Source organism: Enhydra lutris, unplaced genomic scaffold (assembly GCF_002288905.1).
Source record: "Enhydra lutris kenyoni isolate GAN:26980312 unplaced genomic scaffold, ASM228890v2 scaffoldscaffold62, whole genome shotgun sequence".
Lineage (NCBI taxonomy): Eukaryota > Metazoa > Chordata > Mammalia > Carnivora > Mustelidae > Enhydra > Enhydra lutris.
The window spans coordinates 15,071,247-15,096,367 of NW_019154146.1; the positions used below are offsets into that span (position 1 = coordinate 15,071,247).

Here is a 25,121-nt window from a genome sequence, read left to right on the forward strand (position 1 = left end):
AATTCTTAATTTAGAGGTCCATAAAGGCTTAAGAATGTGTCATGTTGGAGACTGATCTGAAGCCAGTTCGTGCATAGAATCTACCTTTAGTCCCCATTCCAGCCTTGACACACAGATTGTGAACCATTCTCCCCAAAGCTGGAGAGCCCTGGAAATAACACACAGTGCATGAAGACAACCGCATTCCTTGGTATTCAGAGAAGGATAGTAAGGGACAAAGAGACTGTGGAGACACATACAGAATGAAAGCACCTCATGTAATCCTCAAAACCACCCTGTGAATTAGGTGTTATTGTCACCATTTTGTTGACAAGGAAGGGGAGGCTCTGAAAAATTCATTGCCAGCGATCATAAGCCTTGTATGTGGTGGAACCAGGAAGTGAGGCCAGGTCTGCCGGCCTCCAATGTCCACACACTTCCTCCTGTCCCCAGTGGCCGGGGGGCGGGGCGGGGGGAGGAGCCTGGCATCAGAATGATCTTCAGGATTCCATGCATTCCATCACCTTGGTTTGAGGCAATCAGTGGTAAACCATTAGCATGAAGGGAGTTTACGGAAACTGAGCGTAGTAAGCCATTAGCATGAAGGGAGTTTACGGAAACTGAGCCGGTTGACATTTGTTTAATTTTTTATTTGAACATCAAATAGATTGAGAAAATTGTTTACAAGTGCTTGAGCATCCCGCTGGACTCCTTACTTTTTTAAAGGTGCAAAAGAGGTTTACAAGTGTGTTTCATTAAACAAAGCAAAGCTGCAACAAAACAGAATCACATCAGTAATAGTATGCATCAGCGAAAAGACATATTAAACCATCAGACACAATTTGGCATATAAGCCTTTTCCCATAAAACAAGAGCTCTACATTGAAGAGTATGTTGTGCACAAAAAGCATCGTTTATAAGCTGTGAGAGAACATAAACTGGCATAATTTCATTTATTAATTCAAGTCTCTATGACCAATGACCTCTCTGTGAATGCAAAGGGGTCCACATCTCAGGCACCTGCTCATGGGGCTGTATGTTGTTTCCAGGGTACACAGCTCTATACAAACACACTGAAGATGGGTTTGGAATATGGCAGCATTTACATATTTTAAAAGTTCAGGCACATTTGGATGCAAAAAAAAAAAAAAAGAAGAAGAGAAATTTTCCTTGAACCTCTGAAAGACAGTGCAAAATTGAAGTGCCATAGTAGAGCCAGCGGTTACTTAGAAAACAATGACAAACGACACAGAAAGAGGCCACACTCACTTTAACCCAAATGAGAAGGAGATGCAGCCAGAAACAGAGGAATCACACTAGTGAAAAGATGAATATTTGGGACCACAGTTGAATTCCCTTGCTCCAGCTGCGAGTAAGTTTTCAGGGAGTTCACCTAGGAAGTGTGTGGTGTAATCTGGATTGTCCTCCCAAGCCTTGCACCGAAGGGAAGCGGGATTGCCTCACAAACTACTCTACGATTCTAACTGCCTTCCGAGTAACTCGTTTCCCAAAGCGGATTTGCCTGTGAACATTAGCTACTACTACGGTCCTAGTGATCATTCCCGGCATCCACAGTCCATCTCAGAGTGGGAGAGTATGAATAGGAAGGGATATGCATTGGTTTCATGTAGGGGTACTCTAAACCAACAGCCTAAATCAGTGGCCATTTCAGTGTATAAGATTTTAATGCAAGAACACCTTCATGTGATCGAGAGTAAATGATCAGGAAGTCTGTTATTTGATCAGCCCCTAAAAGGCATGGGATATGGCATGGTTAGACAGCCTGGCAAGGTTCAGAGGAAACTCTAACCAATGACTCTACTTCCTTTGGGGCTGGATTTTGCAACCTCTGTAGAGTCTTCTTTTTGGATGAACTAGCTTCTCTGATGGTTGCACATCAGCCTTCCAGAATCATCACGGCAAGCCCGGAGCTAAGCAACGACCAAAAGAAACTCAGATCACTAGCTATTCCTTAGACTGTACAGTGGACAATGCCTGCTCTTCCATAGAACTCCAGCTGCCATTTTAGAAATGGCTGCCATCCGTAGTTCACAGGGCACAAGAGGAGTACAGAAGCCTGGTGCATACCCCAAATACCAGTATCCATGTGCCTCAGAGTACTTGCAAGGCTCTTATTACTGTATTTCCCACTCTCGAAATTCCTGAACCTACTTCCCCACCCTACCCTAACCCCCAGGTTGATTATATATTTCAAAACTTAAATTGCCTCAGCACGGGGGGTGGGGGGAGGAGAGAAGCGTGTTCCCTACGTCCAACAGCGGTATCAGCCGCAAAGTGTCAGCTGTCCAATAGTGGCACTTCAAAGAAGAATGAAAAGAGATTTCCAAAATTATTTGAATTTTCCTGGGCTAACATTCCAACCATCTGGTGTTCTCTGCCCATTTCAAAGGTAGTAGTATCTTTAACATGAATACAAACACATTAGATGAATAATGTAAAACCCTCCACTTTATTATTGTTTGGATTTAGCTGGTATTACATCATCTATAGTACTAGAATTTTTTTGTCTGTTTTTATTTTTTTAAAAGAAAATCTAAGTATAAACATTAAAAAGAACCCACTGACCCATTAGGTACTGTCCAAAAATATTACTACTGATATTTTGGTAAATCAAAATTAGCTGCCCTGAATAATTTTCCTTTGCAGGCATAATCTCTGCTACATAAGTTTGTCTATCATTCGATATCCAACAATAGGCATCTGGATTAGTGCTATTTTGTCTACTGTGGATATAAAAGTTGATATGAAATGTGATCTTCATTTAAATGAATAATCACCAGGCCCTAGGTATCAATGACTCCATACATGACAAGGTAGCTATACAAAAAAACTAAATGTTTTTCGTTGGTTTTGCATGTTTAACCCAGTCAAATTAAATCCAGAATGGAATTACTACATTCAATTGTCTGATAAACAAGCATTGCAATTTCAAAAAAAATATATATTATATTATATAAGGTGCTTCTTAAACAAAACAACAAAAGAATTATGTTCTAAACACGTTCTTAACTGCAGATACACAAAATTGCTCCTAAATTCAGATGCACAAATATGAAAAAAACTTTTTTTATTTTTTGGCCCTCCCAGGTTCCCAGTCCTTTGGTGCTCACTTACTAAGTAATCAAAAATGAATGAAATCTACTTTTTGAAATAGGCATCCCAAGAGAAGTCCTAGAAGCTTGACTGGGTTGTTGGCTAACACATCACTTCTCAGTGGGGTTTGAATTATAGACAATGAGGTCACTGGAGGAAACCAGACTTACTTTTTGGCTGAGAAGAAGAGATAAACCCTAGTTGCTCTGGAGAAGCAAAGGCCTAGGGTAGGCTGCCCTGTGGCTGGACTGAGCCTTTCTCGTTTAGCCTGCACGTCAAAGGATTCCTACAGCCCCCTGTTCTAGTCTCGCTTTCTTGGCTTACAAAGTTTTACGAAATGAGCTTCAGGGGAGTTTTTTCCCCCAAGGCCAAACCCTGGTTTCTGGACGAGCTCTAAACGACCAAGAAGGGGTAGAGTCTGACCAGGTCCCAGGCAGCCTGAGTAGTGAGCCTCCAATCCATGCATTCTAGCCCCAGTCAGCAGTGTGCTGGGCCAACAGGAAGAACACAGCTGTGTACTGCTGTTCCTTCCAGTCAGGGTGGTGAGAAGAGAAGGGCCGCCCCGTGCACACAGGGCCTGCCAGGGGCGCTCCTGGGTAGAGCTACAGCCCGAGGCAGGGTCACGGTGAGCCTTCAGTTTTCTCCGGTGGCTGCCCTACTCTCCTCCCGTTCTCTAATAATTACAATAATCATGCACATTCACTGTTGATCCAAGTGCCCCAGAGCTAAGAGTGTCACCAGGGTGCCCACTGATTTAAACTGCCCTTGGTCATACGCTGGGCACTACTACCTGTGATGAATTTACTCTAAGTTACACACCAGGAAGAGCTGAGCAGAGCGCCCTCTGCTGGTGAGTGTGAGACCACAGGAGAACAGGTCCTGAAGCTGATGGATGGCAAGTCCCGGCGGAAGAAGGCTTTCTTTCATAAATTGAAAGCAAAAAACAAACCCCAATCATTTATCCCTTAGAAGGAAACTGGTCTATGTGGAGGTGAATTAACTGCGATCAACTTGGTGTTTTCCATAGGTCCATGGGAAGCAAGAATTAACTGGAACCCATGCCCCGCACGTAGTGTTCTCAAAAAACCAGTGGAAGAACATGCAGCAGCTCCAGGTGCAGTGTATCAAACCGGCAGTTTGACAATCAGGGGGCCTTCCTCCTCTGTGGGCATCTTGTATTCCTATAGGGCAAATGAGTAGACAATCACTGAATATTCAGCTCCAGCCATGCAACGGAGCAAAAGCTTTAAGGTATTACTTTAATAAAATGATATGTTGCTATAGGAATACAAGACAATGCCATAATGAACCCTTGACTTCGCTCTCTCCAAGTCAGCAATGAAAGGAGCCACTTTCAAGTCTCTCCTGTGGCTTTTTCTTAGATTCACTAAAAAGCACTTCACAGAGATGAAACGTCCACTCTCCAGGTCTGGGTCGAAACAAGTAGCTTAAATGCACAGTCACCCAGTCCCAGCGCATAGACTGAGTTCGGTCATGAAAAGCTACAGAATCCTCATGCTTAGTAATGTAGCAAAGGGAGAGAGAGAGAGAAAGAGAGAGAGAGTCAAAGAATTTAGCCCTGGAATCCCTTTGGCTGTCCCCCAAAGAAGGCGTGCCACTAAGCACTGAGCAAGCAAACAAATGGCCACTCATATCAGAAAGCCACGGTGGCGGGTGCGAGCTGGAGTGAGCGCGGGCGTGGGACTCTGCGATCGCGATGTACGACGTGGGTAAAAGGCCGCGGGGATTCTCAGGACCTCAGGGTGGCCCCGGAGCTCTCAGACCGTGGTGGGGAAGCTCCCCGGCTCCTCGGTGATGTAATAGGCTTGCAGGGAATGTGACGAAGTCGCGCCCGTGGTGGCCAGCTGGCTCTCGCTCATCTCCTCCATGGGCGCGCTCCCGCCCCCACGGCCGGCGGGGGCGTGCAGGCGGTGCGCGTCCAGCATCTCCAGCAGCAGGTCGTAGAGAGGCACCACATTCTTGCACTTCATGCTGTAGAGGTGCTCCATGCCTTTGTTGCTGCGGGGGCGGGAGACATGGGGAGGACCACGTTAGTGCCACCCAAGCTCTAGGCCCTGCTGCAACGCCCACGAAGGACGAGGGAGGCAAACTCCAAAGACACCTGCCAACCTTTCTCCCCCTTTAAAGAGCCGTTTCAGGATCTGCTGTGCAGGTGATTTCCTTCCCCTGACTCAATTGAGGTTCTCTTCCCCTCTATTAGCATCGCATCTAAAAAGAGAAGAGAGACCAGACAGCCATGGAGGCGGGAATTTTTTAAAATGCAAAAAACAGGAGCAGCCTGGGTGGCTCAGTCGGTTTAGCCGCTGCCTTCGGCTCAGGTCTTGGCCCCAGGGTCCTGGGATCCAGCCCCGCATCGGGCTCCCTGCTCAGCGGGGAACCTGCTTCTCCTCCCTCTGCCTGCTGCTCTATTTGTACAATCTCTGTCAAATAAATAAAACCTTAAAAATAAATAAATAAAATGCAGAAAACAGTTCAAGAACTTCCCTGTTTCAGACTTTCTAGATGTTTGCTCATTAATCAGAATAAAATCTAAATTTCTTTCATGCTCTGCAAGGTCTAACTGATGGAGCTTCTGCCGACCTCTCAGAGCTCCCCCTGCCCTTCTCCCCTGGCTTACGCTCTTTAGCCGAGCCGGCTTTTGTGCTAGAAAGAAAAACATAACTGAGCTTTTTAAGAAGGAGCTGGAAGAAGCTGAGTTCTTCAGTTCCAGACACCGGTGTCTGCCCTCACTGCCCCCTCTGCCTGGGGGCCCTTTCCCCAAACCTTCAAATGCCACCTCCTCTGAAAGGTCTTTTGCTGCCACAATTGCAGTGACTTCAAGGCCCTGTGGCTTTAGCTGTCCTCTTGCATTTACTCTGTTTTCCTCCCAGTGCCAGGACAACCTGAAATTCCTCTCCGCACACGCGCAGGCTTATTCTTGCCACACTCGCATATACCAGCACAGTCAGGGCAAGCTCCCTGCGGGGCAGTGATGTGCCTATCCTGTGGGCCTACAGCAGTGCCAAGAATGTGCTAGATACTCAGACAACAGGGACATATGGACAAAGGAATGTGGGTAAATGGCATTTCTTCTTTTCACCTCTGTCCTCCCCTGTCTTCCCCCAGCCACAACTCTGCTCTTTCCCCACCCCACCACCCATGGAAAAGACACAGAGCAACTCTTATCGATTCTGAGATTTTTTAGGAAGAATTATGTATCATGAGGAGACGGGACCAAAAGAGGGCCCTAGAAAATAGTTGCTATTTTTGGTAAGGGAAGAGTCAGCACAAGCTGGAAACAGGCCATGAAAACCCAACATCAGACTGTACAGGTCTTAAAACACTACAACCTAATTACATATCTAAGTAGAGTTTGTTTGTTTTTCACTGAAAATGCTGTTAATGTTAAGTGCCCGCTGGATCTCACACTGTCTTGCTTGTGCAACCTAATGAATACCATTCGTAGTCACAAGAAATCTGGTGTTAAGTGTTCTGAGTAACAACATATGGCTGGGGCCAAACTTAATAAAACAGAGTCCTGTGATTTAGGCTGGATGTAACAAGGCACCAAAACATTATCGTGTGTGTGTGTGTGTGTGTGTGTGTGTGTACACGCACGCACCCCAGTGAGAGAGAGAGAGAGAAAATGCTCACAGCTTTCACTAGAATAGCAGCTTCTCTCCAGCTTTTCACACAATTCAAGCAAACTCTCGAGAGTTCTCGCACTGCTGCCGCCCTCTGCCATACGTTACCAATAAAATGACCAGAGCCCTATAAATTTAGTGCAGATATATTGGGGTTTTAACTAATTAGGCTTGCTACTGCTGAAAAGCAGTGGACAGATTTGAAAATTCAGCAATTCCTATGAGCAAATAAAAACCTTCATCTGCAATATGGTTTCTACGACGTCTTTGACCTTCCTAGCCCCGAGTAAAAGTGAATACATTTCTTCAAGGGGAAATCTGGGAGAGGATTGTTATTCTGACATACCCCCTGCTTCCCTATTTGTAATATTCATAAAAACAAAAGATGGGAAAGGACTGGAAATGTGTACTCTAAATGTAGTCCCCCGCTCTACCTGGCCAAGGTGAGTCCTCTGTTTATGACACCAGATACACAGGAAATCCCTGAGAAACAGAGACTTCAATCACTCTCTCTCGAACTTTGGCAAGTGAAAGTCATCAAACGGGAATTTTGAATTCACGGGGTAGGGAAAATAATCGAGTAATTCTCATTCATCCATTTACTCACATATTCATGCACTCAGCAATAATGTTGAGCCTACACGATACATAAGATGCCATATATGGGACTGTGGGGGATACAAAGAAAAAGAGATACATTTATTTTTTTTTTTTCCAGAAGCTGCCAGTTTCCAGGGTTCTCTCCAGAGAGGGGGACTCTTGGGATTTTGATAGGACAAGCTTTTGCCACGTGATGCATCATCTCAAGGTTTGAAAGCCCCTTAAAATGTGAGCCAACCCTCCAGACACCTTGGCTCTTCCCTCACAGCCACTAAGAAAAGAAATTTCATTTTCATTTCTAGGGTCTGGGTGTAAGTCACACAGACTTCATCCCACGTGGGTACCTGATTCCTAGTCTCATCAGGTCACCTCATTTTTATGGCCTTTCTGGAGTAAAGAATTTTTTCTTTCTTTTTTTTTTTTTTCCTCTACCTTCTTTATCTCTGCCCCACAGGCTGAGTTCTGTTCCTGGGAATAGTATCCACTAAGCTCCTGGCCAGCCACTCTGCATGACTATTTGAAATGGAAATGAGACCGCTTTCTCCTTTTGGCCCAGAAAGGCTCCATTTCCTTTGCTAATATTCTTCCTTAACTCCTATGCAAAATATCTATGGAGTGGTTCCTATGTGCCAAGCACCAAGCTAGGTGGTATTGGGTGCACAGATATCCAAGATGGGTTGCGGTAACTGCCTTACAGAGTTTCCAGTCTAACTGGGGCGGAGAGCAAAATAAAACTGGGGCAGCAGCCATCAGGAAGAAGAGGGTGCAAATCCCAGCTGGGTGAGGGGTCAGGAGACCCTCCCTGGAAAGAGCACCCAAGCCATGATGGATTAGCTTACGTTCACGAAAACCCATTCCCCGTGCCACATGCCCATGATCCTGACTTTAAGCGTCATTGTGTGACTTGCTGGCCGTGGAACATTAGTCGATGTGACTCAACTAAAAGACGATGAACTTGCCCTTACAGGCTTGTTCTCTTGGACCTCTGCCATCACTATGAGAAGAGTATGTCCCAGATAACCCGCAGGTACAAGGAGGCTAAAAGACACCTGGAAACAGAGTCGCCTTGCCAACCTGGAGTCTCCCAGCTGTGCCCCAGCCTCCATCAGCTGCCCCACAGATGTGGGAGTGGACCCAGCGGGGATGGACAGAGCTGCCAGCCAACCTGCAGCCCACCCATGAGTCAGAGAACAGTCATTTACGGCCAGGGCTCAGACTCTCAGGAAGCCCTCGGAAGTTAAGTAGGGTTAGAGCACAAGTTATATGAGCAAAATAAAGGAACTAATGCAATGGGAAGCTACTTCGGGGTTTTAAATAAAGGAATGACGTGAGTCGATGTGGTATTAGATGGCCACTCTGGCTCTGGTGTGGAGAATGGGTCGGGGAAGTCAAGACGGAAGGCAGGGAGGTGCACTGTAGAAATCCAGAAGGAACGCTGGTGGGGATGTGGGCAGCAGCAGTGAGGGGTGGTGAGAAGGGGTCTCAGAGGAATGGAGGAATCAGTGTTGACTCTCTGTGAGGCAGGAGGCTTAGGTACTGAGAGTCTCTCAGAATTTCTAAGTGTACATCGGGGGAATACGATGCAGGAACCATAAGGGAGGCGCCCAGGACCTCCGGAGGACAGGTGTGCTCACAGACTGGCCTTGACTGGTGGGACAAAGTGAATGACCAAACACTGCCGTCCTCCCGCAACCCACACATCGCCCACCCCTCCCCTGACGGGGCTTTGTGCGGGCTTCCAACTGAGCACAAATGTCACTTCCTCTAGGAAAGCTCTCCATCTGCCCCATGCCCTAGCCAGACTGCCTCCTCTGCCCTCACCTTTACGTCCCTCACATGCCAGGAACTGTGCCAAGAGGGCTCTCTGCCTTCAGGCACCGGCACTCTCCAGCCCAGCGGTAACATGTTTGAGGGCTACTGTTCTGGTCCTCCTGTGGGGAACCCAAGGACGCCTCACCTCATGTGCCTGATGTGGGAGAGGATGAGGAGGAGCTGGGCCAGACGCCGGTGCTGCTGCTGCAGAGTGAGGCCTGCTTTGGCCATCAGATGGATCAAGGTGTCTGTGATCTTGTCCAAGACACGGTGGATATGGTCCTTCTCCTCCAGAGACTTCAGGGTGCTGGACAGAAATGTGTACACTCCTGCATGTGCAGAGAGAGAGACAGAGAAAGAGGATGAGGTCTAGGAGACTGGCGGTGTGCGTGGGACTGACACCCAGCCAGCCCCTTCCCCTTCCCCTGCCCCACGACCCTGCACAGCAGTGGGGAAGTTTGGGACCCATTTGATCTAAGCAACCCTACAAAATTCCTAATCAATATACATGTCTGAGAGGATCAAGAAACCCATCCGGCCTCCTGTATGGAGCCGACTTCCAGGATTTATCATCAAGATACCCGGGAAAGTCACTGTTTGCCTTGGGGCCATAATGGTGTCACCAGCCACCCCCTCTCTGTCGGGTCTGACACCCACACAAAGTATCCCATTAGCGCTGACCACGGCCTGAGAGAGGCATTATTAGTCCTTTTCTCAGGAAGAAACCAAAGGGCAGAGAGGTCCTCAGGACAAAGCTGAGCTGGGAATGAAGCCCCACACGCTGACTCCATGCCTGGTCATTACCAGGGAGACTCCCAGGAGACCCGTGCCACTCTGGTAAGATGCACGGAGAGCAACAAACGATCTGTTCAGTGATTCAGGTCGCTTTTTTCCAGGTAGGATCTAATTTGCTGTTATGTTTCAGGTCAGGCTTAGGGCCTTTTCATCCTCAGCTGAAAGGTTTATGATGGGGGGCGGGGGTCGTAGAGGACCCTGGGAACTGCTGTTTTCCACTGCCGGGCATGTTTGGATTTTGTTTGTTCCCCCCCCCCCCCACCTCTTGCCTTTCTCCTGGTGACGGACCCGACTTCTTGGGCCACAGGTAGACTCAGGACCAAAATTAGACAATCAGGTCACTGTGTTCTTTGGGACAGTATTAGCCCTGAGCTATACAATCAGAGCTTTTTCTGGGATTGTATATGGAAGTCCTGAGACGGAAATTCTTCCCTCTAGGTTGTGAGCTTGGAGGGAGAGAATATTTGGCTTTCCTATAGTGCCCCCCTCCCTGCCCTTGGGGATCGCCCATCTGCAGAACTGAGCTGAGCCACAGTCAGCAGGGGTGACTGTTACATGGCAGTGGGGAGGGGCCGGGGGAATCCTGGCTCCAGTCACGAGGTCCCACTCTTACATTGTTTTCCTTTGACTTTGGAACTTCCATAGTCTCCTTTCTAACATTCCCAAATTCCCTTTTTACTTAAGATAGTGGGAGTGGGGTGTCCGTCCCTTGCCACCGAAAGAGTCTATTAGAGTTGTGAACTCAGCGCAAGGACCTGAGGAAGGTGAGTGCGAAAGAGATGGGAACAATCCGAGCAAGAGGAGGACAGGACGGATCAGTCTTGTCTTGGGACCACAAGGATGGTTTTCCCATCAGGAAAACACTCCAGAAATAAGGTCCACCCGAATGTACCATTTTATAAGGGGCAGATGATGCTATATTTTTCTCCAGATGATGCATTATGTATTTATTTTATATAAACACTTTTTTTGATCTTTATGTATATAAACTGTATGTTTATATACACTTTATGTTTATATATAAATATATAAACATATATATATAAACATATTTATATATGTTTATAACACTTTATGTATATAAACACTTTTTTGGGTCTTAACCTCTGTTGGTTAAGATTAACCTCTATTAATCTCAATTGGTTAATTGTGCCCATCGGCCCTCTCCTAAAACGATTTCTTCTCGTTCTCTTCCTTCCCGTTCCTCAATGGTACCCTCAAGTGAAGGCCCCAAATCTATGAATCCCTGACCCTATACTGGTAATATGGTGATGGTGACAAGTTACTGCTCACAGCGTGTCCCGTATTGGATCCTGGCGGAAATACCTCCACCATGGAATCTAAAGTAAACAGAGATGTAATTGCCCAGAATGGAAAATGGCTGAACTTTAAAACAAATAAAACGGCAACAATAAAACCAGGATGGTTAAGATCTTGGCTTACATGCAGTTGAATACAATAGTGTAGCTTTTGGTACCCTGAGGCACTTTGAGCCAAAGCAAATAGACCACAGAACGAGTAAGCAACAGACAGGCAGTGAAATAAGAAAGAAATTGCTGGATTCCTTTACCTATGTTTCCTGTGAACCGTTGACAGAGAAAGAATGTGTCCATTAGGAAAAATGCGCAACTATCCAGGGGTCCTGGGGTCAGCCTGGAGGCGATGGAGAGCAGGAAAGGAGTGCACCAGAGGGTTGGCGCTCAGAGGCACCTCGAAGCTCCTCCAGCCCCACCTCCCACTTCCCTCTCTATCATCACACACATCCGAGTGTCATGTCTCCCCACGGCCCTGCATCTGGCTGGGTGTCCTGGGAACCTGCTCAGGCCACACTGCTGAGTTAAACCAACTCTGATGATGCATTTTCTACCAGTTTCCTCTTTTGTCACCACTGGGGATGCTGGCCTCATTCACCGAAAATCCCGTTCGGGTTCAAGGGAACCAAAGACACGGGGAACAAGCAGGGTCAAGGTGACGCGCAGCCGCACCTGCCCGTCTTCCATGTGCGCATGCCTAAAGGCTTTCACTAAGGACCTACTGTAAGCACACACTACGATACTTAACAGGGATTCCAAGCCTTATTTTAAGTGTTAATGTTTTAAGTGAGGATATTGCCTGTGGAGAAAGAGTTTTCTTAACACTGACTCTTGGGCTGCAGGCCATTCTCAGAATAAGCCTGTTTTTCTACTCCTGTTTTGGCACCAATACAGCTTATCATTCTTCCTTGTCAACAGTTGCTTCCTTGCTGTGTAAATATACTCTGGAATAAAAATACAGTCCGTTGAAATGCCAGTAATGGACAACAGCAGCCACCATCCTTTTGGGCTATTCTGGCAAAATGTGGCCCATGTTTGCTACCTGTTGCCCCTAAGGAAGACTTTTGTGAAAAACAACAGAAACCCAAAGTCCCAGAATACTTCAGGTGCTCCGGCAAATGAAAAACAGGGCTACTGGTAATTTCCATATCCCAGGTGGTCTCTGCCACCCTGGACGGCTGCACCACGGTGCCCAGCAGCCCAGCACCAGTGATCAGACAGTGAGGGCCTTCAGAAATATTCTTGCAACAAGACTGGCTTTGCAACTCCCAGAGCTGCTCCAAATCCCCAAGATGGAAAAAACCAATCTGGATGTCATTATCTGGTCTTAAAATGTTATTAGCAAATCTGAGCTTCTACATACTCTGAATCTTGGCCAACACTGGGAGATGCAGGAAGAGTCTATGGAGAAATCTGGTGGTAGAAAAGAAGGGGGAGTGAAGCCACAAGGACCCCCTCCCCCGTACAGAAGAGACCGAAGCCCAATATCTCTCGCTCTCTTGCTCTCACTGACTCTTGATTCCACTCTCTTCCTCCTCTCATTCTGCTTGGATCCCCTTGTTCTTCCTTCTTCCTTCTTTTCTCCCCCTCTACCTCTTTTACTTGTCCAGATAATGGAGACTTCTGGAAGCTGGAGGAATGCAGGCATGGGCACGGAGGGCGTGTATGCATGTGGTCATGCCCAGAAGGAAGACCTAGCACAACCAACTATGGACCTGCACTGGTGGGCACATCTGACTGTTCCGAAGGGAATGACAAGTTCCAAGGCCCATGGCTCGGCAGTTGTTTCAGGACCAATTCTTCAAAGAAGGACACGTGTTTTCTCTTCCAAAAGAAAGAAAGTGACAGTAGACCCTGGGAGAATCCTTCACTCTACGGCAGTTTAACCAAATTTAAAAAAAAAAGAGAGAGAGACTCAACGGGTAAAGGTAGCAAAGAAAACTCCTCAAGTCCACAGAGGTAAGTAGTCTGGGCCAGCAAGCTGCCACTGCACTTGCATCAAAAGGGAGTTCTCTTTCTATCCTGTTCACCCAGGGATTAGTCCTTAGGTCAGCCTTTAGGCCTTTAACCCTAAAGTAAGCCAAGAGCACGATGGCTCAGAAGTGCCTTCGAGACTCGCAGTTGGATGAGCGCTCCATTGGCTTTGTGCTTCACCTATGACTGCGGTTTAGACTGTGCCCTGTGGGGCGTTGGGACAGTTCATGGTGGCTACAGCTATTTAGTGGGAGAGACCTGTTGGATGTCCTACAAGGTGTGGGACAGTCCCAAAAGATGAAGGATATTTTCTTGAATGTACTAATGAATTAATCCTATTATAAATAAAAATTCTGTAGCGATAAGTTTTTTGCAAGACTGTACACAAGAAGTCCAGTATGCAGGTGTCTGTATAGAAGGGGAAGCTTAAATGGAATACTTTTTCTCGAAATTATTAAAAAATTTATTCACTTGATGTAGCCAATTGAATGTATTACATAAGTTTTCCAACTATATGGTTAGTTGAAATGATTTCAGTGCAGATGTACAAGTACTACATAAGAAACATACCTGGTTGCAATTTATAGAACAGATTTCTTCTAAACAAAATCAGAATCAACTATTATAAAACAGTGGGCATTAATGAAATATTGTGGTTTTGCCCCTATGTGTTTTTAAATAATTTTGTGGCACAGTAGGAAATCCATTTTATGAAAAGTACATGTTAAAATTATTTTGGGGTTCTTGTCTTCTGTCTTGGACAGACATTGTCTTCAGGGATTTCCCACAGATTTCTTGATCACCACTTATATATATTGTTGTTTCTTTTTCCAATTCATCATCACTTCTCCATTGCTTATCCAAAGGAAATTGTCTCTAAGGCCTTTTTAAGTTCTTAAAGGTTATGAGCGTTTAAGATCAGATGTGTTTTTGTATAAGAGTGTATTTCAGATATAAGAACATACAGAGACTGAAAGAGAAGGGATGAAATAAGATATTCCATGCAACTAGCAATGAAAAGTAGGCATAGCCATAGGACATATGACGTAGTACTTATGTCAGAAAATATAGACTTTAAAATAAAAACTTTAACCAAAAACAAAGAAGGGTATTACATAACAATAAAAGGGTTAATCCAACAAAAGAATATAACATTTGTAAATATTTATGCACCCAAAATAGGAGGGCCAGAATATAGAAAGCAGACATTAACAGACCTAAGGGAGCAATACAATAATCGTAGCGGACTTTAAAAACCCACTTACCTCAACAGATATAGCATCCAGACAGAAAATCAGTAAGGAAAGACCAGCCTTAAGCGACACGTTAGAGCAAATGGATGTAATGGATATATACAGAGCGTTCCATCCAAGAGCAGCAGAATACACATTCTTCTCAAGTGCACACGGAACATTCTCCAAAACGGATCACTTTTTAGGCCACAGAAAAAGTCTTGGTAAACTTAAGAAGACCGAAATCATACCAAGTGTCTTTTCTGACCACAGTGGTACAAAACTAGAGATGAGTAGAATAAGAAAACTGGAAAAATCACAAATACAGAGAGATGACACAACATGCTACTAAAGAACCAATGGGTCAATGAAGAAAAAAAATACCTTATGAGAAATGAAAATGAAATACAACAGTTTAAAATCTCTGGGATGGAGCAAAAGCAGTTCTAAAAAGGAAGTTCATAGCTATACCAGCCTACCTCAAGAAATAAGAAAAATCTCAGATAAGCAATCTAACTTCACACCAAAGGATACTAGAAAAAAGACCAAATGAAGCCCAAAGTTAGTAAGAAGAAAGAAATAATTAAGATGAGAGCAGATATAAATAAAATAAAAACTGAAACACATAATAAAAAAAGACTAATGTAACTAAGAGCTGCTTCTTTCAAAAGATAAACAAAATTGACAAACCTCTAGCTAAATTCACCAAAAAAAAAAAAAAAAAAGGGAGAGGGTGCAAATAAATACAATAAAAAATCAAAGACAAGTTAAAACTGATACCACAGAAATACAAAGGATCATAAGAGACTATTACAAATAATTATGTGCCAAAAAACTGGACAATCTAGAAAACAATAGATAAATTCCTAGAAACGCAGTCTTCCAAGATCAAATCATAAACAAATAGAAAATCTGAATAGACCGATTACTAGTAAGGAGATTCAATTGGTAATCAAAAAACTCCCAACAAACAAAAGCCCAGGATGAGATGGTTTCACTGATGAATTCTACCAAACATCCAAAGATTTAAGACATATCGTTCTCAAAAGCCTCCAAAAACTGAAGGGGGAGGAATTCTCCCAAACTCATTTTATGAGGCCAGCACCACCCTGTTACCAAAACCAAGGACATTATAGAAAAAGAAAAGAAAAGGAAAGAAAAGAAAAGAAAGAAAGGGAAAGAAATTGCAGGTCAATATCCCTGATGAACAGAGATGCAAAATACTCAGCAAAAATATTAGAAAACCAAATTCAATAACACATTAAAAGGATTATCCACCATGATAAAGTCCAGGGATGCAAGTATGATTTAACATCTGCAAATCAATGTGATGTACCACATTAACAAAATGAAGAATAAAAATCATTTGATCATCTAAATAAATGCAGAAAAAGCATTTGAAAAAAATCAAAATTCATTTATGATAAAAACATTCAACACAGTGTGTATAGAGAGAAAGTACCTCAAAATAATGAAGACCATATGACAAACCCGCAGGTAACATCATACTCAACAGTATGATGAAAAGCTGAAAGCTTTTCCTCTAAGATTAAAAAATAAGACAAGAAAGCCCACCCTAGCTACTTTTTTTCAGTATGGTACTGGAACTTCTAGCCATAGTAATTAGGCAAGAAACCAGAAATAAAAGACATCTATATTACAAAAGAAGAACTAAAACTGTCGCTATTTGCAGATGACTTGATACTATATATAAAAAATACTAAAATCTCCACAAAAAAACTGTTAGAACTAATAAATGAATTCAGTAAAGATGCAGAATACAAAATCAAAATTCAGAAATCTGTTATGCTTCTATAACAAACTGTCAGAAAGAGAAATTCAAAAAACACTCCCATTTACAACTGCATCCAAAAGAATAAAATCCCTAGGAATAAATTTAACCAAGGAGGTGAAAAACCAGTAGTCTGAAAACTATAAGACACCACCACCACCACCACCACCAACAACAACAACAACAAAAATGGAAGAAGACACAAATAGCTACATTGATATCCATGCACATGGATAGTAAGAATTAAGATTGTCAAAATGTCCATGCTATCCAAAGCAATCTGCATATTCAGTATAATCTCTACCAAAAGCCCAATGGCACCTTTCACAGAACTGGAATAAATAATTCTAAACTTTGCATGAAGCCACAAAAGACCCCAAATAGCCAAACCAATCTTGAGAAAGAACATATATCTACTAAGGGGTTAACATTAAAAATATGTGAAGAACTCAAACGACTTATCATCCTTCTACCGATGTGATTATTTACCTGAAAAGTGAAAAACCTGTTCATAACCTAATCCTTGTAATCCTTTACTGTTACACTAGTATTTGTGAAATCACAGTCATTCAAGTCCTCTTCTAAATGGTCTCAAAGTGAGAGGGATCACAGTGAAGACAAGTGTTCTTTTTTTTTTTTATTTTTTTTTATTTTTAAGATTTTATGTATTTATTTGACAGACAGAGATCACAAGTAGGCAGAGAGGCAGGCAGAGAGAGAGGAGGAAGCAGGCTCCCCGCTGAGCAGAGAGCCCGATGCGGGGCTCGATCCCAGGACCCTGAGATCATGACCCGAGCCGAAGGCAGAGGCTTAACCCACTGAGCCACCCAGGCGCCCCGACAAGTGTTCTTGCCAGAACCCAACATGAGAACACAGTGGTCCATCTGATGTCACCATGTACTACGCATGGGTACCCTCTTGGCACAGATGACTATGAGATCATATACTAATGATTCAGTGACGTTTACCAATTTAGTATAATTTTTAATGAAATTTACTAAAAATCCTAAAAGGTAAATACTTGGTATGTCAATACTTTCAAGCTGACTCAAAGGACAAATCCTATAATGACTTCACATGGTGAAATTGATGAACTGACTTAATTGACTTGAGAAGAAATCTTAAATTTATACTTAAGAAAATAATTTAAGCGACAGCCATGTGTCTCAGTTTTTTATTGAATTATAATTGACATACAATATTATATTATCCTCAGATGTAGAACATAGTAATTCGATACTTACATAGATTATGAAATGATCACCATGACAAGTCTAATTACCATCTGTCACCATGCAAAGTTTTTATGATATTATTGACTATATCCCCTGTGATGGATACTACATCCCTGTATCTTATTAATTTTATAACTGTAAGACTGTGCTTCTTAATTTCCTTCACCTGTTTCATCCATCTCCCCATCCCCCTTCCCTCTGGCAACCACCAGTTTGTTCTCTGTACCTATGACTCTGTTTCTGTTGTTTTATTTGTTCATTGTTTTGATTTTTAGATTACACATATAAGTGAAATCCTGTAGTATTTATCTTTCTTGGACTCCTTTAATTTGGTATAATACCCTCTAGGTCCATCCATGTTGTTGCAAATGGTAAGATCTCATTCTTCTTTATAGTTGAGTAATATTCCATTGTGTGTATACACAAACACACAACACACACACACAGTTATGTACCTCACATCTTCTTTATTCACTCATCTGTGGGTGGACATGGACACTTGGGCTGCTTCTATGTCCTGGCTACTGTAAATAATGTTGTGATCAATGTAGGGGTGCATATGTCTTTTTGAATTAACATTTTCGTTTTCTTTGCATGCCCAGAAGAAGAAATGCTGAATCATATGGTTGTTGTATTTTTAATTTTTAAAGTACCCTTCATACTATTTTCCACGGTAGCTACACCAATTTACATTACCACCAACAGTGCACGAGGGTTGCCTTTTCCTCACAGCCTAACATTTGTTATTTCTTGTCTTTCTGATAATAGCCACTATGAAAAGAGTGAGATTGTAACTCACTGTGGTTTTAATTTGTATTTTCATGATGATTCAGGATGTCGAGCATCTGTTCTTGTGCCTGTTGGCCATCTGGATGTCTTTTTTGGAAAAATGTCTATTCAGGTCCTTTGCCCATTTTTAAAATTGGATTGTTTGTCTTTTGCTGTATACGTTGTCTACCTTGGATATTAAATTTTTATTGGATACTTGATTTGAAAATATCTTCTCCCAGTCAGTGGGATGTCTTTTCATTTTGCTGATGGTTTCCTCCACTATACAAGAGCCTTTTAATTTAATGTTGTCCCATTTGTTTATTTTTGCTTTTGTTGTCCTTTCCTGAGGAGACAGATCCAAAAAAATAATACTAGACCGATGTCAAGGCAGCTATAGCCATGTGTTCTTCTAGGAATTTTATGATTTCAGGTCTTCAATCCATTTTAAGTTTATTTTCTATAGGGTATAAGAAAGTGGTCCAGCTTCATTCTTTTGCATGTAGTTTTTATATATTAAATTGCAGTTGTATGGGAAATTGGGAAAAATGAGTGAAGGGGAGAAGGAGATACATGTTTCCAGTTATGGAATGACTAGATCACAGGAATAAAAGGCACAGAATAAGGAACACAGTCAATGATATTATAATAGTGACATATGAGGACAGATGGAAGCTACACTTGGATGAGCATAGCATAATGTATAAACCTGTTGAATTACTATATTTTACACCTGAAATTACTGTAATATTGTGTCAACTATACCCAAATTAAAAAATGGCAGTTTTTAATATTTGTAGTAAATTGTATCCTAACCTTTTACCTTTTTAGGATGATTCCATTAGGGGTCTATGTTTTGCTTAAAAGCCTTATTTTGGTTAGTTATATCTGTAATGTATAAAGAAAGCACCGGGGTTCTGATTTTCGTATTCCTCCAACAGTCAACTGCTAGGTTTCAGAGGTCAAGAAGAAGATATTCTAAAGGGACATTTGATGGAAAATGTGCAGCCCATCTATTACAGAGGGATTTACTCACAAGGTTCCATGCAGAACTCCTAGTCCTAGTAGCTGGCCTGGTCTCAGAAGGCCTTGAGGGTTTCATTTTTTCCCCCCAGAGAAGGTAGGCCAAAATAATCTGCATAAATTCTTTTCTCTGGACCTCACTTTTTCTTGCTTGGCATTTTAGGGGCAATGAGTGACAACACAGAGCAGGAAGCAAGTCTTACATGTTGGAGCAGACTGTATTTTCCAAAGGTGACCACAACAATATTTCCCATTCAACATGCTTCTCTATGATATGATGCCTGCATGCCTCCCCTAGAGATGTCCAAGCTATGCCTTCCCTTGAGTCTGGGTGGACCTGTGACTTGCTTGTAATTAAAAAAAAAAAAAAAAAGGACTGGAAGTGATGCTGTGTGACTTCTAAGGGACTATCGCACAAGGCCATGCAGCTTCTGCCTTGTCAGCTGGGACACTGGCTTCTGGAGCCCTTGCCACCCCTATGAGGGGCAGTGCACCAGGCTGTGGGGGAGCTAGGAGGAGAGACCACAGATAAGCCCCTTCATTGACAGCTCCAGCTGATGTCCCATCTGACAGCCAGCATCAACTGCCAGCATGTGAATAAAGACAACTCAAGGTAACTGCACCCAAAACTATCAAACTACCCCTACCTTCATGAGTCTCCCCATCTGAGGGATGGGGGAAAGGGACAAGATATTCCCTCTGTGCCCTAGCCAAATTCATGATCAAGATAATACAACCTTTTTTTAAACCTATTTTGGGGGTAATTTATTACACAACAGCAGCAGGCAGAACACACCTGGATATCTGCACAAAATGCCCAGAAAGGAAAATGATCCAGAATGGGCAGATTGGAGATTGTACCCCTGCGCTGGTACATCATGAAATAAAACTACATCTGGATACTTCCTCCACATTATGAATGCTACTGACTATCAACGCCTTAATCCAGACCTTGACCTCCACCCGTGATACAATGGTAAAGGCCTGAACTCATCCTATCAGATATTATATGCAGTTAACAATTTTCTGTAGAAGCCATTAGCCCTGACCACTGCCCAGCTTATTATCAAAACACCTGGATCTCCTCCTAACTGGCAACCCAAAATATCTGCATCTGGTTTCTCACCACCAGAGAAAAAAACACTCCAAGTTTTCAGTTCCATTTATCCTTATCAAGCCTTAATTGTGAGAAACAGACTTTGTAGAGATTTGCCCAAAGGAGAGTTTTTATGTTAAACAACTGGTCTATTTACTTTTATTTTTATTAAAAGTCTGTGAACCTTGTAATGGAATGTGTTCTCCTCTATGCTTTCGCCAAGAGAAGGAAAGTTAGAGCCAAATTTGTGGCCTGCTCCTAAGAACTGTACAGATGTGCTTCTGCATGCTAATTCGGCTCCTGGATTTATTACTTCATTCACTCTATTTTCCTTTTTTACAAATTTTGCCAATTATTGATTTACTCCCTTTGTGTTGCATAGAATTTTACCAAGCCATTTCAAATTCTCTGTGAAAGAGGCAATATATGCATCAAGTAATTAAAAAGACATCCCTCCACCTTCTGCCAAATCAACAGTGTTAGTGTGAATGCAAATGTTTATAAAATATTCATCTGACTTAGCTTCGAAGCCAGAAAAAAAGTGCCATATGATTAAGAATATATTATAGGCGGAAATGCACATGAGCTCATCCCCCCAAATTGAACAGCACAACTCGAATACCTTGCAATGTTCAGCACTGGTCGCTAATAGAGGAAGGTTGCACATTCTTGGTCTTGATTTGTATGTTTATCTCCAGAGCCACAAGGTTTCAGATATAATTTTTACCTAGATATAAAACCTAGATATAAAACTGAAAGGGCTGATAATGCTCCATTTTTAAGAGACAAGTGGGCATGTGGATGGCATCTGTGGTTCTTTCGTTTATCAGTTTCATCATTTTGAGTGAACAAGACAGTAGATGAAAATTATATTGATAAAGGGCCACATGACTGTGACAGGTTTCTCATTTTTCCTTAAGGAGAGAAAGGTTATATTACATTGTAAATAGGAGATGCAGAATTCCAGAATTATAGATTTAAAGGGGGCCTTACGTTCATCTAGTTCAGTAGTTTTTAAACTATTTTGAGAATCAAAACCTCTGAAAAATGTGAACCTCATACAAAACCCTCACATTATAAACTTGGTGAAGTGAAACTTCAAAAGCAGGAGAATTGAAGGAAGGGGGCTGGATCCTACTTACTCAGCCTCTCCTTCTCCACCAGAGCCTCCTTCTAGAACATAAGTCTTCAAGCAGAAGAACGTTTAAAAACCAATGATCATAAAAGAATGAGAAGACAAGCCACAGACTGGGAGAAAATATTTGCAAAAGAAACCTGCTGAAGACTCTCACACAAAATATACAAAGAACTCTTTTTTTTTAAATTATTTTTATTAAGTTTTTTTTTTTTTTATTTGACAGACAGAAATCACAAGTAGGCAGATAGCCAGGCAGAGAGAGAGGAGGAAGCAGGCTCCCTGCTGAGCAGAGAGCCCGATGCGGGGCTCGATCCCAGGACCCTGGGATCATGACCTGGGCTGAAGGCAGAGGCTTTAACCTACTGAGCCACCCAGGCGCCCTTAAATTATTTTTATTAACACATAATGTATTATTTGTCCTGGGGTACAGGTCTGTGAATCATAAAAAAATATAAAAAGAACTCTTAAAAGTTAACAATAAGAAAATGAACAACCCAATTTAAAAATGGGCCACAAAACTACAACAAATAATATTAAAATTTGCACTGAACCAGATAAGATCCCGAATAGTAAAAGCAATTCTGAGAAAGAAGAAAAAAGCTGGAGGTATCACAATTCCCAATTTCCAGATCTACTACAAAGCTGTAGTAATCAAAATAGAAGGGTACTGGCACAAAAACAGACACCCAGATTAATGGAACAGAATAGAGACCAGAAATAAATCCAAATTTATATGGTCAATTAATCTATGACAAGGGAGGTTTGAATATACAGTGGGGAAAAGACAGTCTCTTCAGTTAGTGATGCTGGGAAAACTGGACAGCCATATGCAGAAGAATGACAATGGACCACTTTCTAATACCATACACAAAAATAAAGTCAAAATGGACTAACGACCTCCATGCCTGAAACCTGAATGCCTGAAACCACAAAAATCCTTGAAAAGACCACAGGCAGTAATCTCTTTAATATCAGCTGTAGCAACATTTTTTTTTTTTTAAGATATGTCTCTTAAGGCAAAGGAAACAAAAGCAAAAATAAACTACTGGGACTACACCAAACTAAAAAGTTTTTTCACAGAAAAGGAAACCATCAAGAAAACAAAAAGATAACCTACTGAATGGGAGAAGATATTTGCAAGGGACATATCTGGTAAGAGGTTAATATCCAAAATATATTAAGAGCTTATGCAACTCAACACCAAAAAAAAAAAAAAAAGTCTTTTCAAAAAATGGGCAGAGGACCTGAACAGACCTTTTTCCAAAGAAGACATCCAGATGGCCAACAGACACATGAGAAGATGCTCAACATCACTAATCATCAGGAGAATCTGAATCAAAACCAAAATGACATCACCTCACTCCTGTTAGAATGGCTAAAATCATGAAGACAAGAAATAACTGTTGATGAGAAAGTAGAGAAAAAGGCACCCTATCCACTGTTGGCAGGACTGTAAATTGGTACAGCCATTGTGGAAAACAGTATGGAGATCCCTCAAAAAATTAAAAATAGAAATACCATATGATCCAATAATTCCACTACTGGGTATTTACCCAGGGAAAACACAAACACGGAAAAATATTTATTGGAGCATTATTTACAACAGCCAAGACATGGAAGCAGCCTCCACCAGTGGAGGAACGAATATGAAAATGTGGTATACATACACAATGGAATGTTACACAGCCATAAAAAGTATAAGGTTATGCTATTTCAGACAAAATGGATGGACCTAGAGGGTATTATGCTACATGAAACAACTTTGACTGAGAAAGACAGATGCCATATGATTCCATTTGTAAGTGGAATCTTAAAAAATGAATAGACAAAAAGCAGAATCAGACCTCTAAATAGAGAACCAACTGACATTTACCAGAGGGGAGGGTGATAGGGGTTTGGACAAAATGGGTGAAGGGGAAAAGGAGATACAGGCTTCCTGTTATGGAATAAGAACAGTATGGGAATAAAAGCAGAACATAAGGAATACAATGTCATTGTGAAGGTGATGATGTAATGGGACAGATGGGAGCTACGCTTGTGGTGAACATGGCATAATGAATAAACTTGTCAGATCACTAAGTTGTATACCTGTAACTAACATAACATTTTGTGTCAACTATACTCAAAAAAAAAATTCAAAAAAAAAAAAAATGGGCAAAAGACCTGAATAGATACCTCACTAAAGAAGAAATATACAGAGGGCAAACAAGCATATGAAAAGATGCTCCAGGTCATGTGCCATTAAGGAACTGCAAATTAGAAAAACAATGAGATACCACTACACACCTATCAGAATGCCCCAAATCTAGAACACTGACACCCCCACATGCAGGCAAGGATCTAGAGAAACAGGAGCTCTAGTAGGAATGAAAAGTGGTATTGCCACTTTGGAAGACAGTTTGGCAAATTCTTACAAAACTGAATATCCCCTTACCATAAGATCCAGTAATCACGCTCCTTGGTATTTACCCAAATGAGTTGAAAATGTATGTCCACACAAAAACCTGCACGTGGATATTTATGACTGCCCAAACTTGGAAGCAACCAAAATGTCTCACAGCAGGTGAATGGATAAATCAACTGTGGTACATCCAGACAGTGAACCATTACTCAGCACTGAAAAGTAATGAGCTATGCCGCTATCAAGAGATGTGGAGGAATCTTAAAGGCATATTACTAAGTGAAAGAAGACAACCTTGGAAGACTATATACTATATACTATATGATTCCAACTATATGGTATTATAAAAAATGGCAAAACTATGGAGAGAGTAAAAAAAGAGCATTGTTTTTGAGGGAGGGAAGAAGGAAGACTGTATGCGCAGAGTACAGGGGACTGTTAAGAGCAGGAAAACCATGCCAGAGGTTGCTATCATGGTGGGTATGTGCCATTATCCATTCATCTAAACCCATGCTTGACAACACCAAGCATGAATAATGTCAACTATGGACTGCGGGTGGTAACGGTGTGTAATATGGGTTCATCAGTGGTATAACAAATGTACCATTTTGGTGCAGGATTTTGATAGTGGGGAAGGCTATGTGTTGGGGGTAGAGGAGGTACATGGGAAATCTCTGTACCTTTCACCCAGTCTTGCTCTAAACTACTCTAAAATGTATAACTGTTCTAAAAAATAAAGTCTATAAATAAATAAACAAAAATAAAATTTAAAAAAATTTTTAATGTAAAAACCTCCCAAACCCACTGATCCCCTTCAGTGACTTTAATCATTGGGAAAAGGCTCTAAGAGTTAGGGAACCAGGCCAGTGGGCACTAGAGCTAAGAGGGGTTTAAGGCAGGACAGTGAGGCTGGATTGGCCTGGGGTCACCCTGTCAGTAAATAAGTGACAGAGCTGGGACCAGAACCCAGATATCCTTCACAGCTAGCCTACTGCTCAGAAACTACACAGAGAATTTCCTAATTTCAAGGTTTGTGAGAAACTAGACATAATTGATAATGGGCTCACCTCCAGAGATATTTGAAAAAAACCAGTAATTTTCCTGGAATGACTTAGGAGCAATGCAGCCTTTCAAAAACATGCAGGATGGTGTGGAGAATGGAAGGAACACGGTGTACACAGATATCTTCTTTTTTTTTTTTTTTT

At 42.2% G+C, this 25,121-nt stretch overlaps 1 protein-coding gene across 3 annotated transcripts in view; it reads right to left on the reverse strand.

Moving 5' to 3' along the window:
• Positions 1 to 614: 614 nt before the first annotated feature.
• Positions 615 to 25,121, reverse strand: part of LOC111158708 (estrogen receptor 1) — a 290,590-nt gene continuing 266,083 nt past the window's right edge. For 2 of the 3 annotated variants that reach the window (XM_022520924.1, XM_022520923.1), the window contains exons 7-8: positions 9,295 to 9,478; positions 4,872 to 5,112 (exon numbers count right to left, since the gene is read on the reverse strand). In XM_022520924.1, the coding sequence (XP_022376632.1) occupies positions 4,872 to 5,112; positions 9,295 to 9,478 (425 nt within the window). Of the gene's footprint in view, positions 5,113 to 9,294; positions 9,479 to 25,121 lie in introns of all 3 variants that reach the window. The other variant, XM_022520922.1, reaches the window with a different exon arrangement.